This window comes from Eurypyga helias, unplaced genomic scaffold, assembly GCF_000690775.1.
Source record: "Eurypyga helias isolate BGI_N326 unplaced genomic scaffold, ASM69077v1 scaffold17867, whole genome shotgun sequence".
NCBI lineage: Eukaryota > Metazoa > Chordata > Aves > Eurypygiformes > Eurypygidae > Eurypyga > Eurypyga helias.
This window is the reverse complement of record NW_010261324.1, coordinates 38,760-65,342: the sequence shown is the minus strand read 5'-3', so window position 1 is coordinate 65,342 and position 26,583 is coordinate 38,760. Positions and strand designations below refer to the sequence as shown.

General features: G+C 37.9%; 1 protein-coding gene across 1 annotated transcript in view; it reads right to left on the bottom strand.

Annotated features, from left to right (window-relative positions):
* LOC104512383 (calcium-dependent secretion activator 2) overlaps nt 1-26,583 on the bottom strand; it is a gene marked incomplete at its 5' end in the record, with an annotated part of 85,626 nt that overhangs the window by 26,000 nt on the left and 33,043 nt on the right. The window contains 7 exons of the mRNA XM_010155335.1: nt 6,311-6,343; nt 6,461-6,544; nt 9,791-9,865; nt 15,247-15,394; nt 18,194-18,349; nt 26,155-26,274; nt 26,404-26,545. Of these exons, the coding sequence (XP_010153637.1) occupies nt 6,311-6,343; nt 6,461-6,544; nt 9,791-9,865; nt 15,247-15,394; nt 18,194-18,349; nt 26,155-26,274; nt 26,404-26,545 (758 nt within the window). The remainder of the gene's footprint in view (nt 1-6,310; nt 6,344-6,460; nt 6,545-9,790; nt 9,866-15,246; nt 15,395-18,193; nt 18,350-26,154; nt 26,275-26,403; nt 26,546-26,583) is intronic.

Below are 26,583 nucleotides of genomic sequence, written 5' to 3'. Positions count from 1 at the left end.
AATGGTAAAGAGTTATCTGTAGATCTTTGGGAGATGAATTTAACCTGGTATATTTATCCAGAGAAGAGTTAAAAAAGCTATTCTGTCTGAAAACTTCCCCAAGAAAAAAAAGTGTTTTTTTATGATAGATAAAAAGTTATTGTAGGTTTGTTTTATTCAGAACAGCAGACAAGATGTTTTGCCTATCTGAAAATGAAAGAGAACCAAACAAAGAGATGAATGAAGAAACTGGAAACACAAAGACATCAAATAAAATACCAGGAAATGAAGAGTTGTAAATAGGGTTACTTTGTCGCTGGTTACACAAGTAACTGAATACACTGGCGAGTGAATGAGTTTAAACAAGGGTGTAGGCTTCAGCACATTCTTTTTTAGGGTTAATCACTAGTTAACCTGGCAAGATGAACATGCTGTTTGGGGGAAAAAAAAAAAAATCCTTGTTAATTATATACTGCAAGTGCTTACTTCCTGCTGCTGCACCTAATCCCACAGGTGCCGGTTGTCTCTTTTACCATTCACTGGTAGGTGGGTCCAGATTGACAGACACTTTTTCACAGCAACAGATTCAGATAAAGAAGAAACAGCTTAACTTTCCCCCTTTAAACAGGAGAACACTATCATAGTGTCTATTTAACAAGGAGGTGAATTTTGAAATACATTATTCTACTTTCCAAGATGATGTAGAAGCGGCAAAATGAGGTGCCTCTTCCTGAGGCACCTAGTCCAAAGTAATGCTGCACTGCCTTGATTTCTAGGTGTTCAAATATTTTGCTGCTGAAGGGTTTGCAACAAGCTTAATACTGCCACTAGTATTAGGCTTCCCCTACAGGGGAGATACACCAAAGTTTCTGCACAGCTTTTTGCGATGCAACAGTTTGTTACAAATCACAGTTTGTCACAAATAGTCATAAACCCCATGTACATTCGTACATACTTCAGATTTATTCTCACTTCAGCATTTGTTGCAGAACAGTTCTTAGCATCAGAGCGTATTAAACAAACGTATTCCTGAGATTACCAAGAAAAAAAAAACCCTATTTTTACCGAGTTGTTATCCTGTGAAAGCATAAATGTTTCAAAGATGAAAACAGATGTTAGAGACTAACAATATAATAAAAACACTCCATCCCATTTTGTGTTTGCTCTCCTCTCCACCCCCTTCCCCTCCCCTGCATCCTGGAGGGAGACATTTTAACTACAGCGCGGATGTAACAATGAAATGAAAAGGAGTGATGAGCTGGAGGGGGCTATTGTGAGGAACGCAGGAGCTCCTTATTCAGTGTCCACAACCAAATGAAAGAGCACATTGGAAAATTTCACTGCCTGAAATTTCTCCTCTAAATACTGCAAGACTCATCTCTTGGGCTTTGGAATGACAGAATTAAAAGATCATTAAAATATTTTTGGAATACAAACTACTTAGGACAAGATCCTTGCTCCCTTCATTTCTTACAAATCAAAAGACATAAGCCAGGCAGAAAAATGCATCATTTGTATAACATAATGTTAACATTTTATACTACATGCTTATGAAAAATAATATTTTGCTTAAATGAAAAAATACAGTGCATTTTCCCTGCCTCTGATACACCTTCTTGCAGATGAAAAAGCAACAGTAGCAAAGGTTAAATATGTATTTAGAGATCTGTCATGCAGAACTTAAGCTGTGATTCTGTATTTATGCAAAGACTTTTTCATGTCCGTGCAGTTTCATTGCATTCATGAGGCAACACAGGTGTGCAAGTGTTTGCACCAGGATCCCGATTCTGTAGTGCAAAAGGTCTTCAAAATGCTACAGCTACTATGAAAAAATCAGGTATTAAAATATGGTTTTCCCCCCCTAAAATAACTATGTTATTTTAACTTTCTTACTGAATAGCAGCCATCCTTCTGATCTCCATTTAAGGGGGAGGTCAAAACCACTGCTAACTTAAAACAAATGATGCAGGGCTTTCCCTCCAATTCTGCAATAGCTTGTTTTTACGGATCTGAAAACAGAAGGGCCAGTTCCCAGGTTGGGGTACATAGAGGAGGAGGAAGGCAGGAGAAGTCCTGAGCATAAGGATAAGGACTGTTCTGTGCTCTTTATTTTTAAACAGAGGTCTCCAAGTAAATCCAGCTTAGAAATGAATGGCACACTATGGCCACACCTGAATAAACCGATTTCTCAGAAAAAAATCACTTGTTTCTTAAAACCAGCTAAATGAGGCCCCGCAATACAAGTGTGATATTTGGAAATGGAGGTATCTGGAAGGTCCCAATGTGTATCTGCCTGGTAGGAGGCCGAGTTCCTACTTTGGCCTCTACAGGACCCCGTAAGTCAAATGGTGGCACATGTGTGAGGCCTCTTTTCATACCTTTGATCCCCGCATAAAGGCAAGAGCGGAGCGAGGGGCCTGGCATTGTGCGAGCTGTGCACTGCTGTCGGCCCTGGGTCCTTCACATGGCCTCTCTGCACTTGGTATGACAGGTGGCCTACATGAAGCGAGGGAGGATTAGGTTCCTTCTGTGCCCTCCAAATGACTGGCATAGATTACTGGCTCCTACAAAGGGATTTAAACATACCTTTCTGAACAAAAAGCAGTATATAAATATGCATGTAACTGGATGCTCAATTTGTATGAGTAATTGCTCTGGTTGTATTTGTAAATGAGGCAAATGTGTGTAGAAATGACCAGCCAGAGACACAATTATTTGTGTGCAAAACTGACTTACACGATGAGAAACTGAACACAATGAAATTATCTACATGATTGAAGAATAATAATAATTTGAGATTAACTATATGCGGATTTTGCCCTCAATTCTACTGCATTGATTCCCTATTCTCATTAATTAACTGGCTTTGTGAACAGAGTATTAAAAGAAATTAAAAAAAAATTAGACAGGTTGTACTTCTACATCCCCTACAGATTGTTTGGGCTTTAAGGGAAACTAACAAAACAGTTACAGTGGATTTGGGTGAGCTTTTTTTTTTTTTTTAAAAATAGTAACCTAAATCAGCTCCTGAATTCCCAAATATCAAAACATATCATTAACAAGAGAACACGTTCATGCACTACTTATATTTGTAATGTTTGTGTTATTTTACTCCAAACATTTGGTTTCTTTCATGTGCACAGCAGCCACAATTTCTTTCACTTCAGAGCCTAGAGTACTGTGACAACTGCCAACAAAAAAAGCGGAATAGGAACTGCATTTTTTTCATTATTATTTTTAGGAAATCATAAGCCATCATTGGTGTTACTCTTCTTTGTCTGGGTTATTTTGCACTGCTCCTAGTATTTCTGCTGGTGTTTCAGTTACAGAAACATACACAGTGGCCATATAGCCCTACATGCAAGGGCTGGGGAAAGCAGTGAGAGCTCCTTGTCACTGTGTACATCCCACTTCATAAAGGGCATTCTAAAAAATGAAGGCTTATGTTGAATATTTTTACATAAGTTTTAAAAAAAGTTTATAAACTTTTTTTTTTTTTTGATGGAGTTATTCATAGTTCTCTGACAAGATTAATGAATGGACAGGTAGAGAGCAACGTTTTCACAAACATATCTGCCAAATGAGCTGCAAGTCTGTATCTGCATTTCCCACTCTGGCCCTGGGCAGTTGAGGGATGACTTCTAGGGAGTCTGCATCTTCATGCCCAACTATTTAATGTCTAAATCCCCTCTCAATATTAATAGAATTAATCTTTCCCTCAAAATGACCAAGAATCATTCAAGAACATCCTCCTTATATTAAAATCTTTTATTGTTATTATTTACCTTTACTTCTCATCTTCTCCCTAAAACATTCTGCTCAGTACTACCTTCACTTTCTTCGAAAAGCTCTTTTGTCTCATTAGTTTCTTCTTATTTCTCTATGAAACACCATATTTTTTTGCCAGATATTGAGCCTGGCAATCAAAGATCAAAACCGCTGTTGAATTCACACACTCAAAAAAACCCCAAAAGGTCTATTGCGTCCATGAACCTCCTTCTCTCCCAGACCCGCCAAGTGATCAACAGCTCTGTTTCAGGGACCTCGAGGACTGTGTTAAGGTTACCCAGTAAGATCCTCGAATGGAGGTGGGGCACGGGGGCAGAATACGGTCATCTAACAAAGTGCAGTTTTGCACATATTTGCAGCTATATCAAAAGAAAAGGCCTACTGTGGTCACTGTTAAGTCACTTCCATATATGCAGCTATATAGTAAGGAGGGGTAAGAAGAGACTTTAAATCATACCAGTTCAAAATACAGGCACACAAGGCATTTAATGAGCTTCATTGCAGGCTTGCTAGGTTACCATCACATGACCAAGAGCTCAGTGTAAATTCCTCACCCTGTGCTGCCCCCCTCTCCACTTCTCACTTCAGTTGTGAGCCCAGGAGATGACCTTGTAATGTGATGACTTACAGCCTCCTTTTGCAGTTAGAATTTGTAACTTCCACAACCGGTGATATTAGACCTTATTCAGACTGGACACTCGCTGTCAGTTGTGACAGGAACGGCTCTTCTTGGCTTCAACTGCATCTTCACAACAAGAGGAAGAATGTGAAGAAGCAAACCCCAGCCTATCGAACTCCTTCAACCCAGGAAAAATGTGGAATTTGGAAAATGTGTGCTTGGTCGGATCCACAGCCTCCCTGAAGTAGAGTTTACACCTGTAGTTTACAATGGCAGTACTATAATGCAGTTCACATCTTGGGCCGTGGGAAAGGTGTGTGGGATAGGTGAAAAGCAAAGGGGCTGTAAAGATGCAAGGATCTTGATAGCTAGTCTGCAATCTGGTTGTCTCTTCAGGCCAAGCAACACCATCCAGTCAATGTGAGAAAGGCAACAGGGCTCCAGGAACCACCTTCTCTCCCTGCCTTCCCCTCTCTCTGGAGCTGTGCATCCCTGTGTGGCCTGACTCACAGTATTCCCGAGTTTGTGGTGAAGGTATTTTTCAGTCTCATCTTTATTGTTAACTTCAGTGTCAACGTATCTAGGCCATTTGTTAAAGACTTTGACATCTCCTTCTCATAGATATTCTATGTAATTTGGAGAGTTTTTCACGTCACCTGAAAGAAGTCAATGTACTGGTTTTACAGTATTTTTTTCCTTAGGCTTTTGAGTCTTACGTGTCTCACCAAGGACCTTTTGGGGCAGCTCCACAGCACAATATATTAACAAGAGGTATTCTAAATTAACTGGATTTGATATGAGGTCATTCCTTTGAATGTAAGATTTGGCCTACTTTTTTTTTTTTTTTAAATAAAATGCAAGAGCATTTATACGGTTCAACAAAAAGTCCACATGTAACCAACTAAGAAAAAAATTCTGAAAACATAGAATGATAGAATCACATCATCCGAACAAAAAAGCTACAATTTCTTATCTTATGAATAAAACAAAAATAAAGATATCAAAATAACAAATTCCAGAAATAGAGCTTTTTCCTTTTATTCAGTATGCATGGCTTAAAAAAAATAATTTATTTAAGCTTGCAAGTATTATATTTTAAAGCATAGAACTGCCAAAAGAATTTCTGGCCACCATGCAATTTAGTATGTCCAGCGTTCTTCTATATTTGAAATTTTATTTCTTGTAAGGTTATTAACATCATAATTTTAGTAATTTTCTTCCTATGCTTGGAGAATAAGTTTGTTTTAGAATCACATTAAAACGGGGATGAGAACAACAACTTTTGAGAGAACAAAGGATATTTATCGACAGTGATAATGACAATATTTAATAACTTCTTCCTTGTTTTTTTAAAGAAACATATTCTACTATGATAATCTAATAAAGATATTCTAATAGTGAATTTTGCTTTTATCTATAAAAGAGCTTCAGCAGCTACACTTTTTAGTTTTTATTTATACCACACAAATATTGCATAAGCAACGGTAAATCAAATAGAGATTTAGCAAGTAAGGGATTAGATAAGCAAGATTGGGTCCTGAAGTAAGAAATCAATAAATAACGGATATTCAAGTATGATGCTTTCACTTGTTGCTTATCCTGTACATTTGAACAACTTTGTCAAATGATGGAAAGGCCCCTACAAAAGAGTATCTAAGTTACAATCCTCACTATTCCACAACTGAAAAAGTGCATTGAAAATAACCTTTCTAAGCTTTGCTTTGAGAGTTACTCATTTCTTGAGGGAAATGAAATGCCCTCTGAGGGTTGTAGTGGCTGTTTAAATACTCTGTGCAAAAGCTATAATGAATCTCTGTAGGAAAGCAAAATGTCAACAATAAAAAATGTGAGCTAACAAAACCCCTATTTTTTGAATTATTATGAATACTAGAAAAAAAACGAAATTAAAAGGTTTGTACTTACGGGAACATCAACATATTTTGCAGCTGCTTTCACCTTTAGAGAATTAAAAATAAAACAACACACAGTAAGTCCTTCTTACTGCAGATTGTGTACAATTTCAGAATTATGCACAGAAAGAGGAACAGAGCCCCTGTAAATCCAAACACTTACAGTGAATGAAACTAACGATGAGAAGAAAGTGCCTTCGTCGTATCTTGACAATTTAGACAGCACACCTTCTAACACTGAAACAACCTGGAGGAAAAGCACAGAGAAAAACCTAAACGCACAATATGAACAGTATATGTTTTGAATGAGAATGTGAGGTTTTCTTCCTTGGATTTTTAGTGTTCATCAGGGCAATGCAAACTGTAGATTTGATCACTTTCTCCACCTCAGAAAGTGCTGAAGTCAAGGACAATATAATTTTCTCAGCTTCACCTATTGATCAAACCGATTTGTTGAACCGCTACAAAAACAGAAGCCCAACCCAAAAACTCTCCTGAGGCGGGCCTGCTACCCAAAAAAACACTTTGTTGCCTCTAGAGCGCGCGTTTAAATAAAGGAGTGTGTGTAGCCAGCATGTATTTTAGGTAGAAAACACACATTATTTTCTAGGTCCATAGTTTTTAAGACCACAGCCTCAAAGATGATGGAGCACAATCATTAATGGTGGTGATCTCAGTATCACGTCCCACTTATCTTTGCTACTGAATAGAAACACAGCTCTGGTTTCACCCAACAGTGTAACAGCACTACAGTTTTCTGTCAGCTCATCTACAGCAATGGCATGTGCTGCTGAACTGCTACTGCACGGCCACGGAAGGGCAAGAAAATGTAGGCCCCAGATCTCTGGTATGGTGGGATTCCTCTCCCCCATACTTTCACCTGCCATTCTCTCCGTAGCGTGACTCCACAGCAAATGGCATGATAAGGTGTTTTTGCCAAAATTTATTTCTGACCAAAAAAACCCCTTATTAATTGCATTAATTATAGCCTTAATGTTCAAACTCCCCCAAATATACTTAAAGCAAACAAATTCCCTTCTCACATCCCTCTGTGATGTTATGTTGCTCGAGTTGTTCATGGGATATAACATAAAGTATCTGTCAGCTGTTGAGTTCATGCACATTTATTTTACACATATGAATTGCTTTCCAGTTTATATAAAGATTGTTTTAAAAGTCATGCCTTGTTCCTAACACAGTCATTCCCACAAGCACCGAGTATCATTTTATGAGTGTGAGGACAGAACAAAATTCCATCTGGCATGCTGTTAATGGGCACTGTAACAGTGTCACAACAGTGTCACCTCCAGAGGAACTGAGATCATCACTTTACAATAAGCCCTGCTCTTAACAGTTCAAGGAGCAGGAGCAAGTGCAAACCTACATTTGTCATTTATCAATCTAACCTGTCATATTTACAGTGATTAATTAAGACACCAGTACGTAGGTGCCAATCAAGGAATAAACCCACACCATGAGAGTGGTAGTTGTTTCTGCACCCCACGCACACTATAATTACAGTCCCTTTATTAGACCAAATATCAGCTTTCTTCTTTGCTGTTGCATGCCTGTGAGAAGCTGCTGTTCATACTTTAACTCATTTTATCTGACCGGCAAGGATTCTTTCTGGAGAAAGGTGGTCAATCCTATTGTGCAAAGATCCACTGTGGAAAGAGCTGATCTCACAAACAACATGGTGTCCACCGTGCCAACAAATGGTTCCAATACAAGTGGGACCCAAAAGAACAGAGAGCAAAACACTGCAGTGTCAAGGGCGTCCATTTAAACAAAAGGCTAGTAAGGAAGCTGGAAACTTGTTTTCTGAGATCTCAGCGTACAGAAATGTGAAGATCGAAGAGCATTTCTGGGTATACCTCACATTCTCTGTGAGACACACTGTGCTTTGTTTCACCGTTTTGTGCTACTTCTGTGATTTGTTAAACGTTTCAGCTTGGTAAATCTTGTGTACAAAATTCAGTCTAGTCTTTACCAAACACAGTCTCACTGAAGTTAAAGTATTCTTCTCATTTTCATAGGTGACTTGCAGCTAAAAACAATGACTGAAAAACTCCACTGGAACACAAAGGAAATAATAGAGAGGCAAGGGCTAAAAAATAATGAAAATATATGTGATTAAAAAAATGAATACACATGGATACCATGCACATTGATGTGCATTTTTCTTGGCCAAAAGCAAGAGTGAAGCATCAGCCTTGCTCTGTAGCCTCAGAGGCTTTCTGCCTTGAAACAAGCAATCAGGATGCCATTGGCATTTCACATCTCAAGTGAAGAGAGACTAGTCAAGCTTCTCATAATCAGCCAGTGACATAGAATCATTTGCTTCCTGTCCCAAGATTTCAACCTTTGGTAATAGTGTATGTGCTAACTAATAATGCAAATCCTATCTGTACTGACAGCAGTTGTCTCTAGAATTTCTTGACCGTATATCCAGGATGAATATCACTATTTTCTTCCTTTTTCTATAATCTCAGATATTAAAAAATTAATCAAAAGGTTTAACTTTTAATAGCATGATTTGCTCTGATTAAATTCCCCCTTATTCCTCTTCATCTTCAATAACACTGAAATCATAGACTGCCAGGTTGGTTCAGAGCGATGACAGGCAGCATGCAAAACCCCAAACTGCTGTGTTAAACCATTTGTAGTTCTATTTACATCAAACCCTCAATTTAGTAATGTGTGGGTTCTACACGTTTATCAGTAAGTGGACACATTTTGCTTAAACTTCTACAGTGATTCTACAAAGCCTTCCTCTTCAACTCCTGTGCGAGTATGGTGGGTGTCAATCCCAAAGGAGATTCCTGCTCCCCCCCACCTCCTGCCAGCAAGCTGTGAAGTGAAAATGAAGGCATGATGACTAGAGTCTTTTATTTTGTCACCAACTCACAAATTGTAAACGTATGGCTTATTTCTCTTACTTTGAAAATCAGGTATTTCTGCATCATTTGCAATGCGTAGATAACAAAACTTCTTATAAGATTTTTATTTTCTGTAATTACTGGCTGTGTCCTTCAAACTACTAGGGACCGAAAGCTTTTCTTTTATATCAAGCACTTAAGATTTTACTGGAGTAAAAGTGCTACAGTAACACAAGACATTGTTCAAATTTCCTTCACTTATTCTCCAAGTCTCTGTATTATGTCAAGATAATAAATCATGCTATTACTTAAGATAATATTGACAAAATCAAGTCCTGACAGTTCTACTAGCTGCTAGCAGCTGTTCTCCGTGACAGACATAGAGAATAAAACTTATCTGATTAGCAGGTTGCACAGAAATTATTTACCTAATGGGTTATAGATTTTAATTTTGTAATTTCAATGTTATTTGCATGACTGTTATTTACAAATCATGTTGTTGTCCCCCCAGTCTCACTGTGTATAGAATAACTGTGTGATATCAAAGACATTTCAAAAGTTAAATAGAGATATATTTTCTGCTTTATTATAAATGAAAATCTAAGTAATTTTACCTTTGAAACAAGAAGTGAAATGATTTCTTTAACAGTTTCTTCAACCAAGTCATCTATTTTTGAATGGTATTGTTGCTGTATTTCAAAAGATAAAGAAGTATTAGCATGTTTATGAACACACAGTTTTGTCATAAGTCATAAATGGTACAAAGCTGATAACCCTGCCAGATCAGATTTACTTAAAATTATCATTTTGAACATCAGAAGAACAAACTCTTGAAAACGATCCACCTAATCAACACTTTCTTACATTCTGTGTTGAAAATTTTCCCATGTACACTGTTGAGTTAAGCAGCTAATGGGGTTATTATTTAGATGAATTGAGTTCTTATTCTTATTCAGGCGAAGGAATGTGAAGGATACTTTTTGTCTTCTCCTATATAATTAAGGTGGCCATGTATTTTTTTTCTAAAGGGTTGGTTTAGCTGGAGAAGCAAAAAGACTAGAATAAGATTTAATTAATACAGCATTTCATGTCTGACAACTCTCATTCATAAGTTATTTTAAATGTCCTCTACAAATAAAATGAGCTCCAATTGTTCATCCTAAAAGAGCCTTTCTGTTAGCACAGTGAGCTGCAGTTTATACAAATCTTACAATATGCTCAAGCAAGGGCAAAATTAAAATTTCATCAACAAAGCAGAATAGATGGTAAGAAATTAATAGGCCATAAAAGGCATAATAAAACAGACTTCATTCTCCATAGCCTTTTCTTTTGCTTTTTCATAAAGAAGGTGCCTTTAAGTAAATGCTTTTAAAATAAATCTGAAAGACTTTTTAGATAATACTACAGAGTTCCCTCCTGAAATTAACGGGAACTAGGGATCCCATTCTGTCAAGGAGGCACATCAATTTAAACAGTAATTCTTCCTTTAGAAACATTTATCTGACAGCGAGGATTGTCCCCAATAGCCACTTCACAGAAAATGTGACTTGTAAAGACTAACCCTATCTTCATAGTTCAAGGCTACTTGGAACAGCTAACAGCATAATGCTCGGAGTAAAAGTACTGAGGTCAGTATAAACATTAGCCTAACTTAGCAGCTGCCAGCTGAATGGTGTTCAGAGTTGTAAGTTTTTAAAGGCTATTTTTCATCTGTCTCAGAGTTGTCATACAAGCCAAAACATTAAATCTGATTTGTTTAACATATTTAGGAACGATTTTCTAAACAGCGCACCTATCAAACCCACGTTTAAATTTAGAGAGAATAAAACTGTGAGATGTGTTTGCCCACACATATGTATCTGCTACAGTTACCAACACCAAGCATGTTAATTTTTGCTTTCAATTTCTTTTAAAGCTTAAAAACACTTGGAAAACATGAATACACGTCTCAGACAAACAGCAGCAAACACCTTGGAACAGTGAAAGTGCATATTAGAAATATATTGAAGAACTTCGCACAATTTCAGGTATATTTTATTTTAACCATATTAATTTCTTGACCAATATAATATTCTCTTGATCTGCTAAGGAGATCGGTCACCCCACACTGCCTGTGATATCTGTTGCTTACACAGTCTTCAGAAGTTAATGGTTTCTTACTCTCTGAAAACAATAAATAATTATTCTCCCACAGCTGCATGTCAAAACAATACATATTCCTACATACAAGTCTGTAACTTTACCTCCACGACACATTAAATTAATGGATCTATGTATGGTCTAAGATCAGTTGCTTTCTTCACTGTGTGACCAAGAAAAACAAGAACTAAATCAAATTACTCAAAAATCACAACAAACTTCCAAATTATTTATTTAGAAATAATTTTTGAATTTTGTTAAACTGAATTTTTTTCAAGATTTATTTTGCAAACCAAGAGATCATAAATTTTTTAACCCACTCCTCCCCGATGCCAACTTCCACTAAAATGGCCACCCCTGACAAAACAAAACTTCAGATGCTCGTAGAAGATCATATACGATTGACTCCAGAAGAAAGGCTTTAAGAAGATAGCAAATACTGTAGAATTAATGATAAAATTGTACAAGCTGACAAGGTTGTATGCAGGATCCTGAAATCAACACTTGTAGGACACCAGCTTTTCTACTTCTGCCAAGCTTGCTTGGTGAGAGCAGACAAATCCTCACCCCTTTTCCAAACAAATCTGTGGACAGTTGTGCCTTTACATTCCTGTGATGGCTGATATGAATATAGCAGCAACTGGATGTTACTTAGCTGCTTTTTCCCTCTGTCCCATGAACTGCCATTCTGGTTGTCCATGAATCAGGCTGCAGGCACCAACAGTTCCGAGATAAGGTGATTCTCCCCTGGACCTGCTTCACAAACCCTCTGAAGGCAACTGCCAGCCAGTGCAGAAGGCATCCAGCCAGGTGAGCTCCACTTAAACACAATGTAATGACTGTGCCTGTAGCCAAATCATGCTGTGCGTCTTTTAAGCTTTAGGATGATTATCCAGAAGGCCAGGAAGAGAGCCATCCTGAATGACAGACAGTGACTTTTTATGAGAGTGGATTTAACTGGAAGTCATTTGGGAGAATAGTGAGCAGTGCATGAAGTAACAGTGGGAAACCAGAGGACTCCATCAAATTTAAACTCTAAACTCAAGGTGCTATGATTGCTTACCACGACCAGAATGCCCTAGTTACATGTAAAGTAAGAATTCCCTCCTCCCTGACAACTCAGGGTGAAAACTTCCACATCTGACTTTACTTGAACAAGGTACACTGCAGAGGATTGGCTGGGAGGGGCTGGACATCCGGCTGTAAAGATAAGCAACACAGATGAGCAACCCTGACTTGTGGGCCTAGGGCGAGTGACGCAGAAGTTATTAAGAAAGTTATATAATAGCAGGATGTAGAGGTTGTGACACGGAACAGGAAGTATAAGCACAGTAAGGCACGTGAACTGAACTAATCAATCAGCTATTGCCAGCATGGCACTTGAGCGGGCGGATCACTAACGATACTATATAAGCACGCGGAATTCCGGAAATAAACGATTCACGATTCACACTGCTAGCTCACATTGAGTCGTCTCGTGTTTCCACAAGCCCGCCTCCAACAGTACACAACTGCTCATATGTCTGTACAGGGAATGAAAAAAGAATGCTGTTTTCCAGGAGATGTTTGAGTCTAACCATCTCATTAAGTAACACCATCACTTGCAGAATACGTTCTAGAAACTGCCAGATAAATATTCAGTGTTGAGTTTTAGGTGAACAAACAGCCCTTTTAAAGAATTTTAACTCAGGCCTTATGGAACGGTTTTCTTGACTGGCACAGAGGATCATGCATGAAACTAAAATGGCAATAGAAGAGGACATGGGAAATAAAGGTTTAAAGAGCAACTGGCTAAGTAGGAGTAATTGGAAATGCTAGAGCTCCTATAGAGGAGTTTATGTTATGAGAGGCTCTCCTGCCTGCTTTGACAGATGGGCAGATTGAAGAACTATCTAACCCAACAAATCTTCAAGTGTTGAAAATAACTATGATATCGGCAACAAGCAACTGAAAAGCCAATTTTTTCTTAATCCTCAAAAAAGCCTTGGGAATGGAAGAAACTGAGAGACAATAATTCGAAGTTTATGAGAAAGAAGGAAGTTTCCACATTATCTGATAATTTCTGATATGTGAAAAATTTGAGATTCTTTTGGTTTATTGGATGAATTGGGATGAAGATTAACCTGAGGACTGTATTTCATCCCAGATGTGCTAAATTGTCAAAGTTACACTGAAAAGAAGCACTGGAAGCATTTGGGGTCATGGTCAGACCTAGTAGGGAACAAGAGCTGGTTTTCTGTTCTGGTACTGTGAAGACTGTACTATGGAGCTTGAAAATCTGGAGAATGGGAAGATTTCAGAAGAGAATCTGGTTAGGGTCTGTAGTCCAAAGGGTAACCATCAATGCTCAACTTTGTCTCTGAGCAGGACTGGCCGACAGCGTAGGAGGCATTGTCCAGAGCAGGCAAGAGGAACGGTGTGACTGTGGAGAACGAGGGTATACCGTCTTGTCTGCAGGCCTTTATGGAGGTACTGGTATTGTCGGTCCCCAGAAGAGGGTGTGCATGTGTGTCTTTGCAGGTTAGTGCTTGGAGAGTAAGTCAAAGATGAAATGGCAGCATTTTATGTAATTGGCAATTAAGGCAAAGTTGTGATTTACTTCTGATAAGCCTGAAACAAGTTGTTTGTTGCTCTTTTGCCTCACTGAAAGCTGACAGAGTCCAAAATTTTGTGACCCAGTAAGAGAGAACGCTGGGTCTGAAAAGGAAAAGACTGAATTCATCGGGAAACCACCTTAAGAGGATGGAAGAGGAAAGAACAATTGAGAAACTGATGATCTGTCTGTAGCAAGGTCAGGCTGTAAAGGAATTTCAAGGTCTAGGCTAACAAATTAATAGGAAAAGCAATATTACAATTTGAAATAAAAAGTGGCTGTTAATAACCAAAGCAAAAATGTAGGTTAAAAAACAATGAGAAGACACTTACCCATTGACTAGCAAACTGGTTCAAGTCACGGAAAACCAAAAGCAAAAATAAAGATGACAGGGTAGAACAGGAAAATGATGAATGTCTCATTGAATTGGGGGGGGGAAAAAAAGACAATTACATCGAATACGCTAACTTAAAAAGATGAGTCAATAAAATGAAGAGCACAGTACAGAAATGGAAAAATCAACATAAACTATATGACCAGGTATGCAAACATGAAACTGCCCAAAGCAGACATACATTTGTTGCCAAATTCTGACAAATGGTTTTACTCTCTCTCTAGAGCCAATCAAAATTACACTGCTAATGCATTAGCACAGCAAGAATAGTTTTAATTTTATGCTGGTGATCTCACCAGTCTACGTAGTATGCCCTTTTGACTTCACAGATTATTCCTGCTACGAGTGACAATGTGGGAAGGACAGTAGTCAGTGAAGTCTGCATGTCCTTCAAAAGGACATCAGTGCTCCACTGTGGAGCATCAGACTACTGCCAAAACAGTCCCTATGCTTGGAGACCAAATAAAAAATTCCATTAAATTACCTGATTCTTTATTTCCTCTATTTCCAGCATGTATACAGGCATGAATGCTGGAGTATACAAGCCATTTAACACCAAACTGTACTCATTTAAAACCTGGATGCGAAGAACAAGGTTTTGGCTCTATTTTACTGTTAAAAAAGAGTCCTGAAGTGGACTGTTTCTCTGCTCCAACCCAGGAGAAATTCCCAGAGGTGCTGTGAGTCAAGAAATTCTCTGAATGTTCAACAGACTCACAGGTCAAAGCAAATAAATTACAGATGCACTCTGCATCTTCTCTGGTGGAAGACGAGGGGTTGTGCCTTGCATGGTGTTTGAAGGGAGCAGCCTATGCATGCTCCTGTACAAACACAGCTATGTGACACATTTCAGCTAGTTTGAAATTAATCTACTAAGGACTATCTGCAGTGACATGTTTCAAATTAATTGAACTTAGGAATTAAACATACAAAATTCCACTTACCTCTTGCCCCCCATCCAGTATGCAGAGTTTAGCAGTTTGTTTTTTGGCATCAACTAAGACATTAAACATTGTACACAGAGAAGAAGGGATACGCAAGTCTGTTGATTTGTTTGTCTTTTGCAGCTTGAGTTCAAATGCGATTCTTGTTCTGTTTATGAAAACACAATTCATAATATGAGTCTCTGATAATTCTGAACAACCAGTGTACCAATGTATGAACCTTACTAAACATGCTGGCTTAACAATGTACATGCACGTGAGAACATCTCAGAAATAAAATTCTGTAAGTGCAGAAAATCCACCCATTCAACAGACAATTGCATTGATGGTAATCTCAAGGTTCTGCACTGCTTCAGCTAATTCAGTTGAATAATAGAAGTATTATCTTCTTGCCTACTAGAAAACAATATGTTTCCTTGTATGATGACCAAGAACAATTTAAAGCAATGAACACCCCACATTTTCCAGCACTTCTATGTTAAAATGTGGTTTATCATACCAAATACTTGCTTCTAAGAAACTGAATTAAAAAATCGTCTTCTAGCTTTAATAGAAAAGATAATTTTATTGAAGGAGTTTATTATTAAGCAAATATAAATGTTTATTCTGAAAGAGAATATTACTGAGAAGATACATAATGCAAAAAACCTATTTTCTTCTCACACCAGTGCAAATAAGGAGCAATGTCACTGAAATAAATAATAGTTGAGAATACATACATATAAAAGTAATGTTTTATTTCCACCCCTATTTTTAAATGTGGGTACCAGAAACTGACAATATTTTAAGAAGGTGGAACAGAAGCATCCTATTTCCATTTTTAAAAGTCTTATCGTTCATATTAGTATCACAGTAAGAGTTATAACAGAATAGTTCCATCATTATTTTCTGAGTTGCTACTGTATAATACAATCCATCCTACAGATATAATGTACTTCCTTTGTTACCTGATGTACAGGATCTTTGACCACACTAAAATATACTGAGTGTATTAACACTAGTATGTTGTCTATTAACTCTAAAAGATTAATACATTTTATGTCTTGACACTAGGATCATTCCGTAATATTAATTAAACCTTCATATATTGCCACCAGAATCTTATTCTTTGCAAAAGCAAGCAGCAAATACGTCATGATTGGTATCAGAGACCAAAGCCCCAACCATAAGGAATTCTTTTTGTAATTCCCCTATGTTAATAAATCTGTTCCCAGCTTCTGGTTGGGATCCTGGCAGTGAGCCATTTTTAAATTATTTTTTGTGTGCCATTAAAATGCACACAGTTAAATCTGGATGTTGCAAAGTTTTAGATAATGACAACACGTGGCATCAGATTTACTGCCTCGGAGAAATCAAAGTATTTATATTAACACAATTGCCTCTCCAGCATTAATCTGTGATAAACTTCAAAAAAGACATAAGATTAATTTGAAAATATTCATTATTCAATAAATTATTTTAATTGGTACTAATTATATACATATTTGTATTTTAGTCCTGTTGATAAGAGTCCCAAAGTAAAGACTTTTACATTTTTTTCCAGGCTGGAAGTCAATATAATCAACATGCTACTGCATCTCAGTGCTACTCCTTTTATGGTTTTTGAGATTAAGATTACACTGATACACTTTGAGTATTAAGTATTTTGAGATTAAGATACACTGAAGTCTTCCAGTCCCTTGAGACCACCATTTTTCTAAGATTTGTTAGATATTTGTAGCTGTCTGAACTTCTATGCCAAATTCTTTAGAACAGATGGATGTAAGCTTACATGACTTCAGTTTTAGTAGATATTGTCTCTATCTTCCTTTGCTACTGATCTTAAACTTTTACTCCATTCACTTTATCATCTCCCTTCCAAAATCAAATAGAAATATTTGTGAAATGCTTCTGCCTTTATGATTTCATCACTGTAGCTCTAGCAATAGGCTCATATACCAAGCCTGAGGTTCTCCTTGTTCCTACTATGTTTAACAGAAAATAATAAAATAGTATGTTATCAGATTTAACCTTACTGGATGTTATTTAGCCTTCCTTATCAATGTCATATATTTTCTCACTGACACTACTTAATTGTCTACAAACTTTATTTTTTCCCACTAAGCTTTCTCTGTATATGGGATCATGGCTCCTAAAGCACCTAATAGAGGATCCCTGTAAATTTTCTACAGGCTGGATGAGGCTTGGAGCAACCTGGTCTAGTGGAAGGTGTCCCTGCCCATGGCAGGGGGTTGGAACTAGATGATCTTTTAGGTCTCTTCCAACCCAAACCATTCTATGATTCTGTGATTCATTCTAGATATACTGATATTTCTTCTAAACTCAATATGTACTAAAATATATGGCAGAGATCTTTTTATATCACCTATGCTTAATTTAAAAGAATATATCCATAATTCTAAGACACAACTCAAGAAAAAAACAACACTATGTTTTCTATAACTTCCAGAGGCATATCAATATAAAACTTAGTTTCCATTGGATGACTTACAGATAGCCTTCCTTTGTTCCTTGTATAAATGCAGAAATGATGAATACTCTTTACTTTTTAATATATTTCATAAAGACAGTACTCCAAAATAATGAAAATTAAGTAGTACTGTTAAATGAACATAAATAATAATATAGTAATAGAGAAGGGAAGTGTACAAAAAGGATTACTTCTAGCAGAATTCTGAGATTTGTTACTATTTGCCACAAACACGGAATAGAAAAGAGATTTGGTTTATTCACTTCCAAGGGTCTATTCACAACATATGTAGAAATTCTTCTTGGTATTTCCTAGATGTTGCCAAACTGTTGGTTGCCAGACACTGGGAAATACACACAAGTCATGATCTCTTTACAGTTGTCCTGGTTCCTATGACAGGATTTTGGTACAGATGTACCTCTGTGAGCCACTACGGCTGTTCCTATGTCAGTTTTTAATCAATAATTTCAACTGTACCTTTTAACACAGGCTTCTATCATGTCAGTGGCCATGAGTTTAAGTCTCTGCTCTAAATGGTGGGCAAATTCTGGTTCTGGCCAGTGAAGATCAAAAACAAACATCTGCAGAGCATCCAGTTTCCAGAAAAGATCTTCTGATGTAGCTGAGCCATTGCTATAAGAAACAAAACAAAACAATGTCCCCAAGAAACAGAAGATAAATGTATGGATGTCTGTCCCAGTTGCCACAGAATTATCTTATCACACCATAAGATTTCCTTATCACACCATCTTCCTCCTTCACCGTATCTCAAAGTGCAGTTGCTCTTATTCCAAGAATGTGAAAATGGTCATGGAAAATTTAAAATAATTCCCATTAGTGTGAAAAAAGTAAAGTTTTCTCATCTGTTAGCTGAGAAATATGAGAGGCTAGGGAAGCAGATGGGATGATGTGGAACATGGAAAATGAAGTAGCTCAAATTTCAGATCAAGACAGGAAAAATAAAACATACAAAGATTATTAATTAGTAAGGACCTTTTCAAAACACTGAAGACTTCGCACATATGTTTTCTTGCCTTCGTAACTCTGACAGATAAGCCTACCAAAGAAATGAGGATGCTAGTAGTAGTATTGTAAATAGTCCTTTCAAAAATGCTCATTAATTCTAACTGAGGGAATAACATCAGATACTGGTGAAAAAACGAGAATCGAAACTATTCAAAGAAATTTGTGCACAAAAAAACCCAGGAATTAATATGGCTCTAGGTCACCTTAGATTGTCCATGTAGTTTTAAAGTTCTTCCACTCTGAACCATTTGCTAAATTTAAAGACATTTCATGGTTGTGATACAACAATTTAAGGCTAATCTTAGTAGTAACTACAATTACACTTCCACTGTCATCATGAATTAATGACATTTTCATGATGTGTTGTATTGCAATGCCTGCGTTATTGTTTAAGGATAGTTATATCATGCAGCATGGCATTCCAGTACTTTAGTGACACAGGCAGACAAAATCCAGTCTGACAGTCCCAATTCAGATCGAGATAGTTTAAATATGTCACTTCTGCCTCATGACAAAAGACCATAGTTATCAAAGTGTTAAGGGATCGGTGAGCGCTGAGTGTGCTCAGAACAGAGCAAGGTCAGATTAAAAACCCAACGAAAAGAACAGAAAGGACCTCTAATATCTGACCACCAAACACACTCCAGACAGTTGCACCATCCCCGGTTCACACTAGGTTAGCCGAGACAGCGGGTGGTGAAGTGAAGCACAAGCACAGCACGTGTTCAGGGCTCTGAAGCGGCAGCACGGATGCAGGAGGAGCACTACTTTGGTCTCACGGCACCTCATCTCCTTCCAGACCCAGCCAACTGCTCCCCTGCCCTGCTGCGTTCCTGCTACCACGATGCCAGAGCCATCGCTGTCGTGTGCAATGCTGTCTCAGTGCTGAGAAGGGCTGTGGGCCAGGCGGAGGGGGCAGCCAGCAAGGGCTGGCAGTGGCTGCTGAGCTGGGAGCAGCGTGCTGCCTAAGGAAAAGGCTGGCACCAAGCCACCGACCCTGCCTTCCCCTTTGGTTTTAAATGGTGTACACTTTGATGTCATCACTACGCACAGGGAACAGTCCACAGTTTCAGACAAGCTTTTTTGATGTCATGCGTATTTTGCCCGCTTAAACAGCAACTGTCAATTTTTCATTGTACCATGATCCTGAAAGAAAACAGCATAAATGGGAAAAAGGCCCACGGGACTGCTAAAATTACAACTTGCATAGGGATGTTACCTGATAAGGTTGGACCTGAGTAGAGAGCACTTTCATACACCACAAAGTTTAATTAAGAACTATAAATTGCAAGCCACCATAACTTCTCAGAAAGTTTATAATCCTGCTAGACTGTTCCTTAAATTATATGATAAGCAAATATCAAAGATTTCATTACATCTGCTGTGTACACTGGCAGTGAGTGAAGTTGTAAATGCCACGTTATAAACGTTTGATACTAAGTCAATTTTTGAGATGACTGGGGAAAAGAAGGCAGCAAATTATACAGGGACAGAAACAGAGACAATCCCAGTATCTATATTACAGTGGATAAGAACACATATTTTCTACAAAATAAACCATACTTACTCAAGAAACAGAACTACCATTTTTCATCACCAAATCATACAATTTAAGCAATTTTTTATTCTTCCATAGTTTTTTGTTTTTCACCTAATGGCATTCCAAATGAAATTCTTTAGGACTCAGGAGGACTAATGTGCTCTCAATAACATCAATGTATTGTTATGCACGTTCACTCCCCGGTAGCCACTTAATTTGGTTTCATTAGACTACCAAATAAAGTTTCACAATTATAATAAATGAAATAATAGGCACAGGTTCATGAACCACTAATTCATTCTGTGAGAAACACTAATTCATTCATTCTCTTTTCGTATCATTTTGAGCTCCCATTCTTCAATTTTTTATTCAGCACTGTTCGATGACATTTGAATTTTACTAACATATTATACTAATAAGATGGGGAAGGAAAATTAAGTGCTACAAAGAAACTATTTGTTCCTAGTTCATACATCCAGACACAAACGTCTAATTTGTTTATCAGATGCTGCAGAAAACTGATTTCAATTACCTTGTTACTGCTATTTGTACCAAATAATTGTTTTATTTAGATTTTAGGATTTTTCCTGGCCCTTATTCAGTAAAAGCATTAGAAATAGTATTAATTGTCGGCATATACCTCAATAACCTGAAGTGGTTGTACAGTATATAGATTTGCTTTCTAGGAGCTGATTACGTCACTTCAGGGTTTAATATTCCATAAAGTGTTACATGGAGAAAACCCAAACCCAGTTTTTACCTTCTCCTGGCAGCAGGATGCAGGAATTTCTGCATTCAAATCAAACCATCAAAGCATGTAAATCTACATCCAAAATTCCAGAAGCATTTTTTTTTTTTTAAGGGACAGGACATACTCTTGGCTACTGAAAATTTGTTATTTGAACATGTATGGTAATGCTACTTCAATCTAATGAATTGAATAGTACTGCGCTATCAGGAAACTGAACTGGTACTCTTCCCATATTTTTTTAAAAAGACAATTTAACTTTGTATTTGGTCACACTTTGACTAGGAATGTGGACCAGGTATCTCCAGAGGTCCATTTTAACCTAAATTATTTTAGAACTTTATGCCTTGCATCATACTGAACACAGCAAAAAAGGTCCAAGACATAATGTTTCTCAAAGACCCTGCCGAATATTAAACTTGGGGACCGCATACATCCTCCTAAATAATTCACTTATCCACTGATAGCTGAGAGAGGCAGCTTCCCACTAGGCTTGCCAGCTACCCAAGCAGTAGCAATTAGTTGAACAGTCCACTAATAAAGCACGCTGGCTGCAAGATCAGCACACACATGGCTCCAGAGTAGATGAAGGATGTGTAATTTCTTGCTCAGATGTGAAACTCCATAGAGTAGCTTGCGATATGAAAACACAGGAGAAATATTAAATATTGAAGGATATTCTCAGTCAACCACAAGATTCAAAAGCAGTTGGCTTCCTTTCTTGTAGTATTTACCAAGGACAATGACGGTGATTTTATAAATTACTGAAACTATCTTCTTAAAAGGTTATTATTGAGTTTCTATCTGTCAGTGTTTTTGTGGGGACTCTTTTGCAAAACAGGGCACCAGCTTTATGTCCCTTGTGATCCCCCATCAGCTTCTGAGCTCCAGCTCTACCTTATGCTGCCTCAAGATGTATATTCAGGGCTCAGAAAGTCAACTGAGAATTTCAACAGAAAAAGATTTTCAGTAATTACAGAGTCAATGGTGCTTAGCCCCATCTCTCTGTTTTCCACCAGCAGATGAGAGGGAAGGATGGAGCAGAACTTTGGCAAGTAAGAGCTTGTTTATGGTCCCTCAAAGATGTTAGGGACAGAGTTACCTCACGGTTTCTCTTACTTAGTTCAAGAGTGAGGCAACCTGAGGATCAAGCAATCTAAACATGTTTCTTCAGTCTTCTTTATTCCTGCATGTTAGTATTTTTGGAATAAAATTGATTTGGCCCACAATATATATTAATCTTCCAGAAAACTCAGTAGGAACTAGATATATTCAAAACTCCTTATTCCACAGAAGGCAGACCAGCTAAATTTTGCTATTCCATCAGCCCTATGGCTATACTCTTAAATACCCACCCTTAAAAACGCAGACCACAGCCTCCTACCACTTTACTGGAGGCAAGCAGCGTGACCAGAACGCATGTGGTTCTACAGATGCAATCCCCCAAAACAGCGCTGAAACGTGGCCTCCTGACCTCCTCAGCATGCACAGACACACAGAGAGGTCCAGCATGAGAGCTCAGACACATCAAGGCCAGGCCTCTTCATGTCACAATCAGGGCACTGTGCCTGCTCCAGCCAGGCCTCTCATGATAGCTAAGCAATAGCAGAAAGAATACGGCTGACACATTCCCTTTGATGTTGCCTGTTCTGGCTGAAAGACGAGAGGACTATTCTGCAAGCGTGTATCTTATGCCATGTTTCCCCGGCCCTGAGTTGTGCTGAACCTGGTATTCTAGACTGGCACCAGATAGCAACCAACAACCTCAAGTCTGTGTCTGCAACATTTTTGGTCAGTGAATCTATGTCTTGCCTGCACTGAAAATAATAATATATAAATTAAACCATAAACAATTAAAATCACCCCCAAATCTAAATTAAAAGCCAGGTTTAGAAGAGGCAAAGAAATGAAATTTAAAATATGAAATGGAACAAAAATGCGATTTAAAGTAGTACTTTTGACTTAATGAATAAGTAAGGACATTCCCTCCCCCTCATTCGGGCTGATTAGAAGCTTTTACAGAATATTGAGACTTTTTTTCTCTTTAAGGATGTTGTCTTCAGACAAATGGAACAGTAATCCACAGTGCTCTGCATGTCTAGCCAAGGTGTCCTCTGAGTTGTCCTCTCCTGAGACCAATCAAGAAAAACAGACTACTACTAGTAACACTTTCCCTTTTTCATCTCTCCCTTTCCAGTGCCCAATAATAAAAGTTTAAGCTAAAACAATTGAAAATGAGGTAATGATCTTCCTAAGTGCTAAGTCGCACACATTTACTACTCCCAAATATGTGATCAAAGGAAAAAAAAAAGCAATTAATTAAAAAATATAAACAATCTTCTCTATTAATGTTCAGAAGAATTGCAGTAAGTTTTAAGTGAGAGGGGAAAATCTATTTTCATCAATAAAGCACACAACAAAATGCCTAAGTGTGAATATATTTTCATCTCTTTCTCTTCAGCAAAAGTTCTTAGATAGTCACATAACAGCTCTGTTAAATATGAATGGGCTCAACATGAACTTAAGAGCAGGAACATGATCATTAGCAATCTTTGGAGAATATAAAATCTCTTCAGGACTTGGCATTCCCAGTAAACATTTAACTATAACTCAGCTGGGTCATAGACTGATTTTTCTCATTCTTTTTGCGTGTAGATCCTTCATTGTGTAATTCAAATCGATAATGATTAATTGGCCAAAACCATCACTTTCAAAGTGAAACAGAGAAGTCTAGCACAACTTTGTGACATATGTAGTCATCTTCTTGCCAAAGCATCAGCTGTGGGGCCAGGAAGAGGGAGCACAGTGGTCTGGGAGAGAAAGACTTGGGGGAGTCAATGGGGAGAAGGAGCCATCTGCAATGAGTGACAAAGCGGGGCCTGAGCTACTGAATTTAGGTGCCTCTGCTGACTCTATGTACAATACAGGAGGTCACTCTAGTCCATTTAAGGTGGGTGTCCTGGGTTTTGCTTAACAGGTATTGGAGACTAGGTATTTGGTTACTGCTGATTGGAGAATTTAACTAAAAAGAGGAAACTTTGTTCTTCCTGAAAAGGATGGGACGGTAGAAGAGAGGGAACTAAAACACTCATCCTTTCTTTCATGTAACAGTGAAAGTAAACCACTTCGTCCTCCAGAAGCTGAGACACTGTAACCAGCAGGAAAGAGGAGACTCATTAGCCTGGGAGGAGGAACAACTGATTTGCAGCTCCTTTGCTTTTACCTTTTGATCCAAATGCAGTAAGTGGCCATTCTGAGAAGTTACTTAGCTCTTCAGTAGGATGATTACTAGTAGTAATCTGCAGTAGGTAGGCTGATTACTAAAATACTACCTGAATTCCACAGTATTACAAAGGTAACTTAATACTACCTGCAATCTCACACGTTAATTTGTACACATTTCATAAAATACAACTTCAAAGCTGTACATTTGGGGAAAAAGAACATGAAAAGGTTACTACAATGGAGCCCTGGGAGACCTCTCCCTCAATGCTGTGCAAGGCGGCTGAAAAAGGATGATGACCTTACAAAGGCCACGCCGCAGTGGGGACACTGCTCAGCCCCACTTCTCTTGAGAAGCAGCAGAGCGACAGCTGTGACCGCTGGCAAGTGCGTCCAGGCACGTCAACCTCAGTGTTCACCTAACGCCTTGAAAACCTCACCGATTACGACGTTACACATACTATGCTATACACACCATGAACCTCAATACCAGATGTGCAAGGGGGATGAGCCAATGGCTGGATTTCACTAGACTTGCGCAGTTTTTGACAATACAGCCTAGGAATTTATTGCTGCACCAAAAACTTAATTTAGGAAAGATCTACTACTATAATGCTCCAAACAGAATCCATATTTATCATATATTAATTATAAATTCAATATTCAAAATACATGAATTTTAATACGTACAAGTTATTTTTAATGGGTGGGGCTACTGGAATACAGACTGTAAGAAGACCACATCTAAGATTATAACAGCTCTTAACTCTGAAAACTATTCTTTTTAAAAAAGGAAGTAACTGTTGAAAGGATGGGAATAACGGAAAGGAATTTGAGTAGCAGTCGACCAATTAGTTTGTATTCAAAGCTGAAATGACTTGCATAAGCACATCAGGAGAAACCTAGCATTATTATAGTAAACACAAAAGGTACCAAAGCCAAAGATTAAGAGGAATTTTGTCAACTTTTAGGGGAATTAGCAAGAGAACGCAATCATCGTACTCAACAGACAAGTGCCAGAACTCTGGCAGAGCACAAACTACCAGCTCTTGCAGTAATGGATCTGAGTGCTTGTTAGGAGTGTTTAACTCCATCATAGAACTTGAGAAGGCAATACTTGGCTTGAAATCATGTTATCAAGCTTTGCGTCTTGAATGCATGTGTTTTGAAGTCTTTCACATTCATCCTTTCCTAATATAACTTTAGCTAAAATAAGGTTTTTCTTGAGCCTTTATCTAATGGATATGAATGTGTCCTCACACAGAAGTCTGGCCTGTAACTATGAGAATATTCCCACAGAACAGGGCATGCCTGTTCTATTTTTTTTTTCTTTTCTTTTTTTTTTAAGAAAAGAGCTCCGAAGTGTTGGGGAGAAATCAAAAAGAAACATGTATTTTTTCAAACAGAAAAAGAAATGGATGTAATTCTATGCTGGCTACTTATTAACCTTTTACTATTTGTCTGTAACATGGATATTTAACCTAATGACAATCATGATTTACAGAACCAATATCTATATACAATGATTTAATCAAACCCACACAAAAATATGATGGGCTGCCTCACTTCACAAAACCACGGTCTGAAATCAATTACACAAAAAGTTTCCCACTGCTTTTTAATTCAGAAGAATCATTAGGTTGTTTAGGGTATTAAAAACCATTCATACTACGACAGACCTTTGCCATGTTGATTTTGTAAGTTATCAGGTTTAAGACTGTTACATTTCAATGCACTGGAAAGCGCAACTCACTAACAGTCCATGCTTGGCTCACTCCCAAGAAACAACGATTTCCAACTAAGAGTTCATAAACACCATGCAATCCAAATACAGCTGCACAGAACACTAGCAAGGCCATGCAGAGCTGACATACAGTCAGAAGGTTATTGAAGAATACACACGTGGAGTCATACAAAGAAGTCATCCAGGTTGGTGTAGTAAAGCTAGGCATTTGTGGAAGGTTAAGAGGCAAACTTGGAACTTTTGGAAGAGCTACATTAGGAAGACTGGTGCTGATGCTCCTGTGAAGAAATAAACAATGTAGGAATACAATAAAAAATAGAATATTTAGAGGACAACAGGTGAGAACACTTGATTAGACAGAAAGCTATAGGCAGGTGCTTTGTTCAGATCTTGTAGAAAGCACTTACTTGACAGGTTGCCATGACTCTTGTTCGAGACCTCTGTGAATGGACTGGGCAATTGATGATTCCATAAGATCGATGTAGCGAATGACCATAGGAACAAAAAGTTCTTGCAAGTGCTTGTGAAACTTTCCATTGCACAAAAATGCTTTAAAAACAAACAAAGCACAAATTAAAAATGTCAGG